Source organism: Notamacropus eugenii, chromosome 5 (assembly GCF_028372415.1).
Source record: "Notamacropus eugenii isolate mMacEug1 chromosome 5, mMacEug1.pri_v2, whole genome shotgun sequence".
Classification (NCBI taxonomy): domain Eukaryota; kingdom Metazoa; phylum Chordata; class Mammalia; order Diprotodontia; family Macropodidae; genus Notamacropus; species Notamacropus eugenii.
In genome coordinates, this window is record NC_092876.1 from 24,707,066 (window position 1) to 24,723,684 (window position 16,619).

The 16,619-nt window shown below is 51.8% G+C and overlaps 1 protein-coding gene across 1 annotated transcript; it reads left to right on the forward strand.

Annotated features, from left to right (window-relative positions):
- Positions 1-1,475: 1,475 nt before the first annotated feature.
- IGLON5 (IgLON family member 5) lies at positions 1,476-16,450 on the forward strand. The gene is made up of 8 exons (XM_072607791.1): positions 1,476-1,628; positions 7,890-7,968; positions 8,168-8,400; positions 9,636-9,755; positions 13,497-13,631; positions 13,841-13,961; positions 14,436-14,590; positions 15,181-16,450. Exons 1-8 carry the CDS (start codon positions 1,550-1,552, stop codon positions 15,270-15,272), a joined length of 1,014 nt encoding a protein of 337 aa, XP_072463892.1. The 5' UTR covers positions 1,476-1,549; the 3' UTR covers positions 15,273-16,450.
- Positions 16,451-16,619: the final 169 nt, after the last annotated feature.

Genomic DNA, 16,619 nt, shown 5'->3' on the forward strand with positions numbered 1-16,619 from the left:
CTCAGAACCTGGAAGACCGGAGTTCCATTCTGACCTGAGACACTTACCAGATGTGTCACCCTAGGCAAGTCACCTGACTGCTGTCTGCCTCAGTTTACTCATCTGTAAAGTGGAGATAATAATAGCAACGACCTACAAAGTGTTCTATCAATGGTAGAACTATTATATATGCATATATGTGTGTAACTATTTACAGAGAGGCCCGAGACAGACAGTCTAGCAGCTAGTATCAGTTTCTAATTGCAAAGGCATCATGCCCAATTGCACTCTGACAAGTTCCTAAATGAACCTTTTATTCCCCAAATACTTCGGAGTAGCGTGTCACTTCACCATTCACAGAATCTTAGAATTTTAGAGAATTCTAGATCCAAGTCTTTGCTGAAACAACATAATAGTAAGTCAAATGACCTCAAGACTCCTTAGACTGTGTTGAAGGCAGAGAGGGCCATTCTGACAGACAGCCCTACCAGTTGTTGGCTGGCTTGCCAACGGGTCCGCGGGTCCTTAAGGGCTTTGTCTTATAGCCCAGGTAAAAGCCAACTAGCCTTGACTACAAAGACCAGAGACCCTTAAATAAGAATTCCTATCATCCCTTTTATCGCCAATAATTCCTGGTGGGGTTAGGGGATCTGGAGGCCAGGATACTCAAGGAAGTGAGGGGTGGAGAGTTCAGGTTGTCTGGGTCCCCAAATAAGTTGATGCTAGATGCCTGGATGCCTTCCGGGCAGGTTGGGGGACTATCAGGGCTCTTGTAGAAGAAGTGTGGGCTGAGGGATCCAAACCCCTGGGTCACTGGGTGAAGAGTCACACCTGGGTGTTTTAGGGGTAGGATACCTGCCTGGGAGCTTGCGTAGTGAAGCCCAGGGGTCACCTGAGAGCTGCAGGACTCGAGGGTTTCTGTGGAGAGTGGGGTGGGGCAGGGGCAGGGTGGGAGTCAGGATCCATGGCTCCTTGGGGGAGGTGATGGGGGGGCGAGGGGGACTAGAGGTCGAGTTTGGATCCTTGCCAGTGCGGGGTCTGGGACACCTGAACCCCTTGCCAGTGCAGGGCTCGCAGGTCGGGACTCCTGGGTCCTTGCCCGTGCGGGGCCTGCGAGTCAGGACACCTGAGTCCTTGCTGGAAGAAGAGGGGGGCAGGATGCTCGGGTCCCTGCGCGGTAGGCTTTAGGGCACTGGATGCTTGCCTTCTGGTACGGGCGGGGGCGGCTGGTGGGCAGGATGCCTGGGTCCCGATGGGGGCGGGGGTGAGGGAACTGGGGATTCGGAAGGGGGGTGGGCAGAGCCGCAGTAACAAAGGCCTCTCCATCCGTCAGGCAGCGCCCCCCCCTCCGCCCCGCCCCGCGGCCCCCCGCATCCCCTGATTGGCCGGTCCCCCTGCCCGTCAGCGCCGCCCCCTCCCCGGGTCTGCAGCAGGGCTCTCGCCGGCTCCTCGCGCCCCCCCCGCCCGGTGCCGCAGGCGGGGAGCCCCCCTCCCCCTCCCCCTTCCCCCCCGGGCCCCGCGCGCCCCGGACCGGCCCCCCCTTTCCCCCTCCCGCCCCCTGCGCGCCGCCATGCCCCCCCCCGCCCCCCGGGCCCGGCTCCGGCTCCTCGCCGCCGCCGCCCTGGCCGGGCTGGCCGTCATCAGCCGAGGTACTGCAGCGCTGGGGCCGGGGGCGGGGAGGCTGGAAGCTGGGATCCCTGCGGGGGGCGAGGAGCCAGGACGCCTGGGTCCTGGGCAGCGAAGAGGTTATCCTTGGGTTCGAGAGTTGGCAGTGACCTTAGGAATGTGTCTGGGAGGAAGGGAGGGACGGGTGCGGGAGCGGGGAGGGGCACTGGGGGATCGAGGCGCTGGGGTCCCCCTGGGGCTGGAGGCTGGACGCTGGGACAGCTGAGAGGAGGGCGCGGGGAGAAGGACTGCTGAGTCTCTAGGGGGTCCCAGCGATCCGACAAGGGGGTGACAGTCCCCAGGGGTCCTGGGGCCTCGGCTGCGTGCCTGGACCCCAGCCGGATGAGAGCAGTGGAGGGGACTGGCGGGAGTTGGGTGGAGTGGGGGTGGGGGGCAGAGACCTTAATCCTGAAGCTAGCTGGATGGGGGGGAAAGGGATGGGGGCAGGAGACTGAAGAAAACCGCTTCACCGGCCTGGGGAGGGGGAGGGATGGGGGTGGGGTCAAATCAATGGAAGAGTGTAGAGGTTTGGGGCGGAATAGGGGAGAAGGTGAAGTAGGTCACTTAGGGGTGTTTCAGGGGGACGGTGGGGCTTGGAGGCCAGACCTCGGCTCGGACGGGGCTGGGGAGGGGGGTTTCGGGGAGTAGACCTGTGTTGGAGGCTCAGGTGCCTGTGTCCCTGAGGAGGGTGGGTACTGAAGGATGGGGTCGTTTGGGTCATTGAGGAGGCAGAAGCTAAAGTGCCTGTGGGATAGGGAACAGGGGCAGGACAGTGGATCATCCAAGTGGCTGAAGGATTGGGGTGGCTATGGTGAAGAGGGGGGGATGGGAAGGAGGGCTAAAGCTGGCAGCGGTTTCTCCAGCTCCTGCCGGAAAGGTTAATGGACTAAAGAGATGCTGGACTAATTGTTTCCCTTGCCCAGGCCTATCTTGGGCCTCTCTAGCTTCTCCTAGCCAGAAATGGGTTAAGGGGGCCTAAGCCCAGTTCAACCTCTGACTCCCAGAGGAGATTGTCCCACAGTCAGGGACCCGGTCATCTCCTCCAGCCAGGCTGGGGGATAGGGGAAAGGTGGAGGGGACAGGGTTTGGAAAGGGCCAAAGCTCTCTCCTGCTCTGTCTGCCTGTCTGAACCTGTTCCTTTAACTTTGCCCTCCATAATGTCTTTCGGCTTTGTCTCTGACTCTTTCTGTGCCTCTGTTTCTCAGTTTTATTTAACTGTCTCTGTCTCTCTTTGAATCTTCTCCCTTTCCTGTAACTCTCCATCTCCCTTCTTTTATTCTTAATTTTCAATTTGTCTTCCCCTTTTGTCCATTTCTTCCCTATTCACTGTGTCTATATCTCATTCTCTCTCTTGATGGTCTCTCTATGTCTCTTCATGCCATCCTATTCTTTGTGTATGTTTCTGTCTGATGTCTTCTCTTTACCTGTCTCCATATCTGTCTCTGTCTCTGTCTCTCGTCTATTTCTGTCTCTCTGTGTCTCTGTCTCTGAATTTCTTCCTGTCTTTCTCTCTGTGTGTCTCCCTGTCCCTCTCTCTCTCTCTGTCTCTCTGTCTCTCTCTCTGTCTCTCTGTCTCTCTGTCTCTCTCTGTCTCTCTCTCTGTCTCTCTCTCTCTGTCTCTCTCTCTCTCTCTGTCTCTCTCTCTGTCTCTCTCTCTCTGTCTCTCTCTCTCTCTCTCTCTCTCTCTCTCTCTCTCTCTCTCTCTCTCTCTCTCTCTCTCTGCTCCTCTTTCTGTGTGTGTGTCTGTCTGTCTGTCTCTTTTTCTGTATGTGTGTGTCTCTTTCATGGTTTCTTTCTCTCCATGTTTGTCATTTGCCTGTTTCACAAAATCTCTCCAGGTCTCTCTCTTACTAAGTTTCCTTCGTGTAATTTCTAGCTCTTTTTTTCTGTTTCTCTCTGAATGGATTTCTGCTCCTGTTTCCCTCCTCATCTTCCCTCCTCTGCCCATCACTTCCAGTTCTAAGACCCTCCCTATGTATTTTCCTCCTCAAATACCTATCTTTTTTTCTTTTTAAACTCTGTTTCTACCTTGTCTCTGAGTGTCTGAATCTTTCCCTTTTTTTGTTATTCTGTCTGTATTTGGGGCTCTTTTATTTGTTTCCGTTTCAGTATTTTTCCGTGCCTGTCTCCTGATCTGCTTCCTTTATTTCTGTTGGTCTCTGCTTTTGCTTCCCTATCATTTCGTCCATTAACCAGAATAATGAAAATCTCTTAGCAATGGACTGGGAATCATTGACCTGGGTTTTAGTCCCAGCTTTTTCACTAATTTCATGTGACCTTTGGAGAGTCATTTCCCCTCTTTAAGTCTGTTTTGCAAGTATTCAATGAGAGAGTTAGACTATGTGGTTTCTAATATCTCTCCCAGTACTGACATTCTTTGTTTTAGGTTTTCAAATTCATTCAGTTCTTACATTCTGTTCTAAGTTCGCCTTCAACCTTAACATTCTCAGTTTTAGGCTCTAAAGTTACATATGAATCTGATATTCTATATTCTTTTCCTTCCAGGAAAAAAAAGGAATATATCACTTTCTGTTCTGAGTTCTCAGGGTACTAAGAAACTTCCTAATTTTGATATTTTGTTTTAACGTTTCTCTCAGCTCTGGTAATCTCCATCCTGTTTTCTTAAACCATTTCTATCCTAACATTATCTGTTCTAGTTCCAAAAGTTCCTTCTGGTTCTGACAGTCTTCATCCTGTTTCTTTAGATCAGTTCTACCCTAACATTCTCTGTTCTAGGTTCAAACGTTCCTTCTGGCTCTGACAATCTCCATTCATAAAGTCTGGTGCAACTTTGACATTCTCAAGTTCCTTCCAACTCTCACGTGTCAGTGTTATAGTGAACTTTTAAGGCCTCTTCCAGCTCTGACATTCCACATTTTAAGGGCACTCAAAGTTCTTAGATTTTATATTTAGTGATCATGTCTTCCTTTCATATTCTCTGTTCTAGATTCTAAAGTGCCTTCCAATTCTGCCTTTCTCCATTCAGAAAGTCCCTTTCTACTCTGACCTTCTCTGTTCTAAGTTCCAGGGACCCTCCCGTCTCTGCTGTTCTATCCTAAGGTCCCTCTCAGCTCTGGCATTCTCTGTTCTAAGTTCTAGGGACCCTCCCAGCTCTGATGTTCTATCCTAAGGTTCCTCTTATTCTGTTTTTAGGTTGATTCTTCCTTTCACACTATTCTTGAAGAAGGCAAGGGAGCAGGGCATTTTAGTTGCCACTGGGTTGAGGGCTAGCTCAGACACTTTATGTTCCCTGTCTGAAGAACCTTTACAACTCTGATTGAGATGTCCTCAGTTCCAATGGTTTTTGCAGCTCTCTGCCTCTGTGATTCTCAGACCCTTCCAGCTCCTTCCCCACAGCCTGAGCTTCTATCTGGGCAGCAGCTGCCCCAGCAAGAAGAAGCCCCTTCTACCCCTGGTCTCACCCCTTCTAGGGGAACTCATCTTTCCCTGGAAGAGCCAGGGCTGAAGTCTGAAAACAGACCACCTGACTCATGTCTGTTGGCAGACACAACTGAGGTGATAAGCTTTGTGCTTGTTTGTTTACTTGCCTGTTTGAGGGCTTCAGGTAGCAATGAAAGGACTGAGCTTCCTTCTGAAAAGCACTTGACTGGGGTAGACATGTGGGCTGCTGAGGCTGTGGGAGTCAGCCTTATTGCATGCACTTGAAGCAAGGGATGATGAGTACTTGATGAGAGAGATGAATGAGCTTCACCTAAACAACTGCCAGGTTCGTACTGAGGTGATAGATAACTTCTAAACCTGGTACCCCAAATAATCATTCTCCTCATTCAGGATGAAAAACCCAATATCTCATTCCCTTTCTCCCATGGAATAACCTACATCTCCTATCTCCTGTAAAAACAATTTCCATCACCATGTAATAATTCCAGCCAATAATTAACCCATGAGTTTGACTCTGGGGAGTCTGCACAACTGGGTCCCTCCAAGTACCTCTAGATCTGAAGAGCTAAGTCCCTGAAAGGGGTGTTCTGTGTGTGAATGTTTCCATGTCCCACACTCTTCTCCCAGTCCCTTGTGCTAACTCCTGCCAAGTCCTTGTAAAATGTTTTTTATACTGTCATTGTTCAATCATGGCCAACTCTACGTGACCCTGTGGACTTTTGTCCATGGAGTTTTCTTGGCGAAAGTACTGGAATGGTATTCCATTTCCTTCTCCAGCGTGGAGAGGAACTGAGGCAAAAATAGGGGTTAAGTGACTTGCCCAATGTCACACAGCTAGTAAATGTCTGAGGCCAGATTTGAATTCAGTTAATAAGAGTGAGAGCTGGAGTTTAGAATGGCAAAGCCAGGAGGAGCATTAGACCTCATTAGTCCAAGTTCCCTTCCCTCCCCTACCTCTCACAGCTTTCCTTCTGTGGTTCTCTCCAAACATCTTCTTGCCTAAGGAATTACAGATAGGAAGGGAAAGTCCTTTATTTCTTCATCTCTATTATTTCACTTTGTAGTCCCACCTGTTGGCTTGCTTCCATCCCTCCCATTGTATTGTACTGTAGTATCCTTCCCCAAGGAAGGACATTTAGTGATTATACCTGGTGATGGAAGTGGGACTTTAAATCAGGTGTGTGTGAAAGAGAGAACAGGGCGGGGGGCGGGGTGGAGACGTAGGGAGACAGAGATATACAGACAGGGAGGGAGGGAGAGACAGAGAGTGAAAAAGAGAAAGGAGGGGGAAAGAGAGAGAGACAGAAAAAGAGAGAGAGAGAGACTGGAAGAAAACTTCATTTCAAATAGTTTATGGTTACTGATTCACATGTATATGTATCTAAAGATCTGTGTCTCTATATGAAACAGTGTGTCTGTGATTTTGTATTTATATATCCATTATTGGTCTTATGTTTTGCATGTTTTTGTAAGAGACCGCACATCTTTAGGACTGTCTGTCTTTTTAGATAGCTGTGGATTTGTCTGTGGAGCTCTATGTTATTTGAATGTCTGCTTATCTGCATGTCTTTTCCATGTCTATCTCTATCCATGTGTCTGATTCTGTGGGTTCTTTTCCTTCCTGGAAGTGTGTGACTTTGTATCTCTATATTTGTGTGTGTGTGTGTGTGTGTGTGTGTGTGTGTATCCTTGAGATTACATGTCTGCCTGTTTGTGTATTGGTACATGGGAGATTGTTCAGTATGTGTCTCTCTGCTTCCTTCTGGTGTGTGTGTGTCCTTGGGAGTGCCCCTGCCCGGGTGTCTCCATCTGTGTTTCTCTTTCTGTGTGAGAGTGCGTGAGTGTCAGCATGTTGCATTCAAAGCTCTGTAGGGTCTATACTGGCAAAGCTGGAGGGATCATTGCTCCAGGGTCTGGGGAGGGGGGAGGGAAGGAGTTGGAGCTTAGAGTGGAGAGGTGCCCCCACCTTCCTATGTCACTGATTTGTGTGCCTCAAAGTTACCCCGATTCTCAGTGGGTCTTGCTCTCCCTGACCCTGTGTCTATTTTGACAAGATAGAATATTCTGAAAGTGGAGAAAGCCATAAGGACAAGATAGAATATTCTGAAAGTGGAGAAAGCCATAAGGAAGGGGGTGAGGAAAAGCTGCCTGTCCTGGTGGATGGGCGTGTCCTGTTATTTTGTGGTGGTTTGCCCCGTGTGTCTCAGTCTATCATAGGAACAGTAATTTCTCCACTAAATTTCTTTCCCTGGTGTTCCTTAATACAGGAAAAACTTGGGGAGGAGAGGGGAGCAGGGTGCCCAGAAGCAGGAGAATGGATGTGATCTCAGATAAGCTCTAGGGAGGCACCTGTTCCCCATCCATCCACTGCACACACATACACATATACCCAGAGTTTGGGGACAGAGATTCTGAGCAGGTCTTGGAGTAGCAATTGTCCCAGGATTAAAAAGGGACCTAGGTGAATTAGCCTTTCCCCTCCCTCTCCTCCTCATATTGCCTTGTGGGAGATTTGGGCAGAATCTTTTCTCACTTCGTCCCATCAGGGGTATTTGTAATCCAGTTTAGTCCCTCCCTGTCTCAACATTTTTGTCTCTTGATGTCACATTGTGTCTGTGTTCCTGGCTCTCTGTCTCTCTGCCCCATCCTTTCTGAATCTCTCTTTGCTGGGGGAGTTTACCAACCATAACCCACTAGAAAAAGGGATGACAAAGGCTGGCTTGTGTTTACAATGTCGCAGGGTGCCACAGATTGTGTGGGTGACATGCCAGCCCTGCCCCAGGTTTTGTGCCTGTGGGGGATGGGATGGAGATCATGTGTCCTACCCCCTCCCCCTCTCGCAGGGTTGCTATCCCAGAGCCTGGAGTTCAGCTCTCTGGCAGACAACTACACCGTATGCGAGGGAGACAACGCCACACTCAGGTACAGCCAATACCCCACCTTATGCACCCCTATACTTCTCCATGATGGTCCCTCCCCACAAGGTGCCCCTTCGTTCTCACTCAAGGTAGGTGCCCCATTCCCTCCCCCAGGGAGTTCCCTCCCCCAGGGTCCCCAGCCCCCTCCCCCTGGGGCCCGGTGCCCAGGCCGGTGCCAGCCAGAGCCTCCCCCGTGGCCGCAGCTGCTCCATCGACGAGCACGTGACCCGCGTGGCCTGGCTGAATCGCTCCAACATCCTGTATGCGGGCAATGACCGCTGGACCAGCGACCCGCGGGTGCGGCTGCTCACCAACTCTCCCGCCGAGTTCTCCATCCTCATCACCCGCGTGGGCCTGGGCGACGAGGGTCTCTACACTTGCTCCTTCCAGACCCGGCAGCAGCCGCACACAGCCCAGGTCTACCTCATCGTGCACGGTAAGAAACACAGGCCAGCTGCCCTAGTGAGAAGCAGGCACTGGGCACGGATAGGGGACCCAGAGAGGGGCCAAGGCAGAGAACTGGGGGAGGAGGAGGACATAGGCTCAGAGGGGTGGAGACGGAAACAGAGACCCAGGCAGAGACACCAAAAGGAGCAGGGACCTCGAGAGTGGCAGAAACAGGGGCACAGGGAGAGAGGAAAGGAGAAGAGAGAAAGAGAAGAGAGGGGAAGGAAAGGGAAAGAGAGGAGAGGAGGGGAGGGTAGAAATGAAAGAGAAAAAAGGGAGGAAGGGAGAGAGGGAGTGGAAGAGAGGCAGAGAGACAAAGTTAAAGGAAGGTGGAGGTGGAGAGATGGAGACCCAAACACTGAGGAAGGAACAGGAACAGGCCACGGAGAAACACAGAAGCAGGAACACGCACAGCTGTAGCAATCAAGGAGTGAAAGGCATGGCCCCAGAGACCCAGAGACAAACCTAAGGATGAAGAGACCCAGAGTGCTGACCTGCTCCTGAAGTCTGCAGTGCCACCAAAAGCCCCCAAGGGAGTGAGGAACATAGAAGAGACAGAAATGGAGACAGAGGAGAACATATTCAGGGAGAGACAAAAAAAGGGCATAAGAGTCAGAACCATACAAAGGGAAAAGCAGAGGAAGACAGACAGGACAGAGCCAGACAGGGACAGAGAGCAGAGAAAGAGTCAAAGAAAGGTATACAGATGCCCAAAGAAAATGCTGAGGCAGGCTTTTCTGCCCCAGCCCTGCCTCCTCCGTGCCCAATGGAAGCTAATATAATGGACTACCCCCATTTTAGGAGTCAGGAATCAGAAAGATCTGAAGCCTGAGTCCCTGAGGGATAAGGCTAGGGAGGACACCTGAGTCTCTAGGGGGCAGGGATTGAAAACTGGGATACTGGGGTTCTTCTGAATGAGGCAGGAGGCTCAGAGTGCTTAGCCTACTTCAGTAGGCAAGGCTAGGTGCCTGGATTACTGAAGGAAGAAGACACTGGAAGATAAAAATGCCTGGGTCCCTGGTGGGCACTGGGGGGAGGGTATTGAAAGGGGGTAGAAGTCCAAGATTCCCAGAATCCCCCCAGGGTCGGAGGGTGCTAGGGGATCAAGTTGTCTAAAGAGGGTCAGAGAAGTGGGATCAAGAAAGCTGGGACCCTCAGAGGGAAGAGCTGAAGGATTCTGACCTCTGGGTCACCTTCTGCCCCCCTTCCCCCATCTCTCTTCAGTCCCTGCCCGAATCGTGAACATCTCCTCTGCTGTGACAGTGAATGAGGGTGGGAATGTGAACCTGCTATGCCTGGCTGTAGGAAGACCAGAGCCCACAGTCACCTGGAGACAGCTCCGAGGTGAGGGCCCCCACTCCGACCTGCCACCCTGGGCCCTATGTTCCCATCTCAGCCCCCAGTCTCTCTTCCCAGACCCTGCACTGCTGCACTTGCTCTACTCCAGACCCTCCCCAAATTCCTTAAATCCTAACTCCCAGACCATGAAAGATCCCTATGGCTCCAGATCATATCATGGGTGGGGAAACTCCTCTTTTACCCCAAGACCACAGTTGTAAGATTTAAACTCCCAGAGTTAGAGTGCATTGAGTTTCAGGAGACATCCAGTCCAACCATTGCTTCTGCAGGAATTCAGCACCTCTTGGAACATCTCCAGTGATGGGGAGGTCACTGCCTTTCTCTTCCTTAATAGCAGAATCTCAGAGATAATAGGGATCTCAGAGTCTACCTTAGAGGCAGCTGGTGGCTCTAGATAGAGCACTGGGCTTGAGTCAAGAAGATCCAAACTCAAATTTGGCCTCAGATACTTCCTAACTGTGTGATCCTGGGCAAATCACATAACCTCTGTTGTCCTCAGTTTCCTCAATGAGAATCAAATGAGATAATCCTTTTAAGAGTGCTTAGCACAGTACCTGGCACATGGTAGGTACTATATAAATATTCATTCTGTTCCCTTTCCTGCCCATCTAATCCAACACACAACTGAATGGGAATCCCCTCTCCAACATCCCCAGCAAGTGGCCATATTGCTGTTGCTTGGAGACTTCAAATGATGGGGAACTCATTATAGTACTGTCCCAAATAGTCATTCATCATTTTAACAATCTTGGAAGTCATAAATGGGAGAGACTATGAAATATATAATGCCAGAACTGGGAAAGGCTTTACAACATAAAATGTCAAAGCTAACAGAGAGTTCAAATCCCATCTCTGACACTATCTTATGATCTTGGTCAATTTCTTAGCTTCTCTTGGCCTTAAAATTAAGGGACTGGACTCAGCAGCTTCTGAGGCCCCTTTGAGCTCTAGATCCATGAACTTTTGAGCACTCAGGAGGTTCAAAGCCCTATGTTAGGTATTAGTATTATGTGTAATAATAAATAAGACATGGTCCCTGCCCTCCAAAACCTGGCGGTCCAATAGAAGAGAGAGATGTGCATACCAATAAGTGATACAAAGGAAAATGAGGTGAGGGCAAAGGGACAGATCCGAAGCATATTGTAAGAAATTTGAGGGGAGAGAAATACATTTCATTGTGGGAGAGGGGTGTTTAAAAAAAGGTTTCATGGAGGAGATGCTATCTGACCTGGAACTTTAAGGAAAGGACTCCAACAAGGAACTGGGAAAAGACCTTCCAGGTATGGATGCACATGGAGGAAGTGGGATGGGATAAATTGGGCAAGGTATGCTTGCAACCTGTATTGTGGAGGGCAGTTGAATGCCAATATTGAGAGTCTACTCAAAAGACAATAGCAACCCCTGAAGGCTTTTGAGTAGGGGAGCGGCAGTATTACCACAGGAATTAGGAAGATGAGTCAGTACCAGTGTAGAGGATGGATTGGAGGGAGGGGAGGAAGGAGATTGGATACAGGAAGATGACTTTGCATGCTATTACAGAAGTCTGAACAAGGGGCAAAGAGGGCCTTCACCTTCTAGGACAGTGACCAGGTAAGTGGAGACATGGGGACAAATGCAAGTGATGTGATTGTGGTATGATGGGCAATACTTGGCAACTGATGAGATCTGGGAAGTCAAGGAAGAGGAAGGTACCCAGTATGACCCTAAGGTTATCCACCTTGGAGAGTAGGAGAATGGGGTGCCCTGGATAAAAAAGTATCATAGATGCACAGAGTTGGAAAGGACACATTAATTCAACACATACTTAAAAAGGAATTGTCTCTGCAATATCCCTGATATATGGTCCATAGGGTAATTCTCACCCCTACCTGTGGGTCTCAAGTTCATTACCTAAGGGCCTTCTCAGATCCACCAGTGTGTGATTCTAGGGTGAACTTGCTATAGTCTTCTCTAGCCTATCAGTCAAGCATTAAATATTTACTGGATAGGATCATGGAATAAAGGTACCTCTGAGCTACTGGGAACCTCAGAAGCCATCAAATCCCTCCTGTACCTGAGCATAAATCCCTCTGTCCACATCCAACCAGTGCCTAGCAAAAAGCCTGGCACTTAGACACAATACATTTTTGTAGAATCAAAGATCCCAGGATAATGGTGGCCATCCACTCTTCATTTGAAGTCCTCTGATGAGGAAGAGGAACTCATCCTATTCTCTTTGGGAGAGCTCCAATTGTTAGGAAACACACTCTTATGTCAAGCCAAAATTCGATCTCTGATCACTAGGCCTTCCATCTATGGTGGGAGAGACCCAGGACCCAATATACTGGATTCAATTCAGCAAAATTTGATTAAGCAGAGACTGTCCTATGTGATCCACACTGAAAGAGAAAGGAGAGCTTCAATATAAACTGTTCTCTCAAGTAGCTTATAATCTAATAGTTGCAAGGTAATTGTCTGGACTCACTTTGGACCTTAAGACAGAGGATGCTAGATCCTTAGAACATGGTCCCATATTCCTGAGGTAGAAAGAACCATGGAACATAGAAGAAACTAAACTTGGAATATCAGACCATGGAAGAATCTTAGGGGAAAAAGGAGAATAAAACCCCACCAATAATTGCAGTGACAACAGAACACTCCAGGGACCTGTGATTTCACTTAGCTGGCTAGGACTAACAGCCATGATGACCGCTAGCATTTGCATGACCCTTTTAAGGTTTTTAAAGCATTTTACAAATATGATCCTGACAGCAACTCTGGTGGGCGGTAGGCTCTATTATTAGTCCCATTTTACAGATGAGGAAACTGAGGCAGGCAATAGTGAAATGACTTGTCCAGGATCTCACAGCAAAGAATGTCTAGGGTTATATTTGACTTGGCTCTTCCTGACTCCTGACTCCAAGTCATTCTATCGGTGTATCACCCAGGTGCCTCAAAGGTTAAGTGACTTTTGTATGGTCATGAAGCCAGTCTGGGTCCAAGGCAAGACTTAAACCCAGATCTTTCCCACTCTAAGGAGCTGGCTCTCTCTATTCATTGTGGTGTACTGCATATCACATGAAACCATAAGGTTTGTAAGATACTGCACAACTTTTCCCATTTGATTCTTAGAACAGAGAATGTCGGAACTAGAAAGCTCCTTAAAGTATAGAATGTCAGAACTGAGAGGGTCCTTACAGCACCGAATATCAAAAGTAGAAGGGACCCTGCAATATGGAAGAGTTCTTAGAACAGACTGTGAGATCTGGGAGAGAGCTTAGAACAGAGACTGTCGGATCCAGTAGGTGCTTTGCACTTGGAACGCAGCCCACTGAATGCGCGGCTGAGAGGACCTTCACAGATCAATGTTCTAAGAGCGCATAGCTCCAATAAGTCTGAGTCATCTGGCTGTGATACTTTGTTACTAGGCCCAGAGCCCCTTGAAATCTCTCCAAGGCTAGCCTCCGGATCCCACTTCCCCATCACCGTATGCTCCAGGTTCCCAGGCATACTCTCCCTGGGTCTTCAGACCCCGTGTCTCCCCCCCCAGGCGATTACCTAGGTCTCTGACCCCGGTACCTCAATTGGTAGACGACGGCCTCCCACCCAATGATCCCCGGCCCCCAGGGTCCTGAGCCCCTGTTTGCCCCCTCCCCGCACTGTGCCCCTGCTGATGTGTGTCCGTGTTGTGCCCGTGTCGTCCCGTGTTTAAGTGTGTTTGTGTCCGCCCCACCCCTCCTCCCTCAGACGGCTTCACGTCGGAGGGTGAGATCCTGGAAATCTCGGACATCAGGCGAAGTCAGGCGGGGGACTACGAGTGCGTGACCCACAATGGCGTGGCGTCGGCCCCCGACAGCCGCCGCGTGCCAGTCACTGTCAACTGTGAGCCCCTTGTCGCCCTGGTCCCCGAAGAGGAAGGGCTAGGGGGAAGGCAAGACGCCTGAGTCCCCACGGGGGAGGGTCCCTGAGGAGGGAGGGACCCTTGGGTCCCTGAACTAGCAGGTCTGGGGCTGTGGAGAACAGCTAGGCTGGGAGTGGGGAGGGACGACGTCAGAACTGCATCTCCAGCCCCGTCCCCTACTCTGCCGCAGACCCTCCGACCATCACCGATGTGACGAGCGCCCGGACTGCAGTGGGGCGCACTGCGCTGCTCCGCTGCGAGGCTATGGCCGTGCCCCCCGCAGACTTCCAGTGGTTCAAAGACGACAAACAGTAAGGAAGGACGGAAGGGGGCGAGGCCTTCTAGGGGGCGGGCCCCAAAGTGATGAAGGGAGCGGCGGGCAGGTGAGGGGAGCGGAGTGAGTAGCACTGAGCGCTGAGCCTGTATCTTGGGTCAGAATGCGAGGGATGCGGCCTTCCTCTAAGGCTCAGAGAGAGGAATGGGGGCGGGGAAGAGGACGAGGACAGGGCCGGGGGGATGCCCCTGGTGGGCTGTGAACTGCCAGGCTGCGGGAGATTAAAGATACGGCCGCCAGTCCCTCCGCCCCACCCCACAGACGGAGTGCAGAGGCGGTGGGGTACCCAGTCCTGTGTCAGTGGGGGGTAATTCTCCAGGAACTGAACACGCACGCACACACACACACACACACACACACACACACACACACACACACACACACACACACACACACACGCCTGTGGGAGGCACAGAAGGAAGGAGAGAGGGACTGACCACCTTGTCCGCAGGCTGGGGGGTGGCGCGGCCGAGGGCCTGAAGGTGCAGACCGAGAGGACCCGATCCATGCTGCTATTCGCCAACGTGAGCGGCCGGCACTACGGGAACTACACCTGCCGAGCCGCTAACCGGCTTGGGGCCGCCAGCGCCTCCATGCGCCTTCTGCGTGAGTTCGCCCGGACTAGAGCTGGGGACATGGGGCCGCAATCCGGGAAGGAGAGCGCCAGACTTAAGGGGCAGAGGGGGGAGCCATGGGACCTGGAGAGAGCAAGCGAGGGGCACGGACAATGGGGGCAGAGGCGAAGGAACAAAAGTATGCAGGGCCGAGGACAGAAGGAGAAACACTGGGTGAGACGCAGAGACAGAGACGAGAAGCCACCGGTAAAGAAAAAGAAACTTGAGGGAAGAGACAGAGAATCAGAGAGAGTCCCACAGAGCCAGGCAAAGACGAGAGAAATGGCAAGGCATGAAGAGACCGCACAAGTGAAGAATCTGGGGTCAGAGAGGCTCCAGCTCGTGCAAACACAGGCAGGGGGCTGGGAGCCAGAGGGAGAACGGTCAGAGAAGGGCAAGAAACAGCGACCAAAAAGCAGAGACATTGGTAGGGGGGACAGAGATATGGAAAATCACACCTGGGGAAGAGAGAAGATTGAAGGTGTGATTGCAGACAAAGATGCTGAGGATGGGGGTGGGGGGCAGGGCAGAAGCACCTTCCTTCCTCCTGACTCTGTTTCTCCTCCTTCCTTCCGCCTCCAGGCCCAGGCTCCCTGGAGAATGCAGCCTCGAGGCCCCCTGGGCCCCTGGCTCTACTCTCTGCCCTGGGCTGGCTGTGGTGGGGAGGCATGTAGACGCCAAGGCTGACAGAGACCGAACCCTAGCAAGGGCGTGAGCCAGCAGCCTGGAGAGAGTGAGAGCCAGCGAGGAAGGCCCAGCGTCCTGGGCAGAGGAGGAGGAGGAGAAATCCTTAGAGAACCCATCACTGTGAGGGATAAACGCAAAATTATGCATCGTTTCTACAGCCATCGTCGTCACCCTTTCACGTGTCTGACTGTACCCCAGTTGCCCCTGACCCCCTCAGCCCTGGCCTCGACCCACTCTGGGTACCCCATCACCCCTGCCAGCCACAGGCTGCCTGTCACCTCTGCATGCCAGCTTTAGGTGGTTGCATTGGCTGCAGGAGTCCCTGGCCCCCACCACCAGGCTTAGCTGTAGCTTTCTCACGGTTGGGAGTGGCCCCATCCCCTTTTGTGGTGGATTTTGGCCTCCGTGAAGGGGAAAGTTGAGGGAGGCACTGTGTCATCTCTGGGCCTCTCCCAACCAAGGCTGCCTGTCACATTTCTGGGTGTCCTCCTGCCCTCCCTCCCCACCCCCCCACTTTCTGGCCTTTCCCCCAGGCCGACTGGTGCTTCCATCCTACTGTCAGGCTGGTGGCTGTGGCTTCCCCCTGCTTCAGCTGTCTGCCTCAGTGCTATGCCCCCACCCCTCTGCCACCCTTAGCTGCTTGCCTGTGTCCCTGGCCCCATCTACTGGCTGCCGGCTGTCTTAGCTCTCGCCACTCCAGTCTTGGCCTGAAGCCCAGTCAGCTGACTATACCTCACCCACATGTACCTGCACCCACCAGCGACTGTGATCAGCAATAGTCCCCCCTACCCCTACCCCGGCTCTATCTATCTTCTGCTCTGGGTTTGGCTCCCCTGGGGCCCAACCATAGTTTCTACCCCAGAGGTGGTGGTTTTGCAAAGGGACAGAAAGGATCTAACAGAAGGCCTGCTGCTATCTAGTCCCACTAGAGACCCCCAAACCCACCACTCAGACAGAGGGAGGGTGAGTCCTGGGCCCAGATACTTGTCCACTACATTAACATTTCCTCAGTGTCCATATCACTCAGAGCTGGCCAGGGCTAAGGAGGGTCTGGGGGGTGGGCTGGATCAGGGAGGGACAGGGACTGTACCTCAGAGGGGGGCATGGGCCCCATCCACATCGTCTTCCATTCCCAGGGTCCTGAGGGGAGTGGGGAGGGGAGGAGAGGTAGGGTGGGGGTGGGGGGAAGGACCCTGGGACCCAGTGTGTCCCAAACCATGGGGAGTGTTGAAACCGCCACACCAATAAACACCTTTTTCCAAAACTCTGTCTGTGGCATCCCTGTCCCAGATAACTGGGCTCCTGAGAGACCTTGGCATCTGGTCTCCTACCCT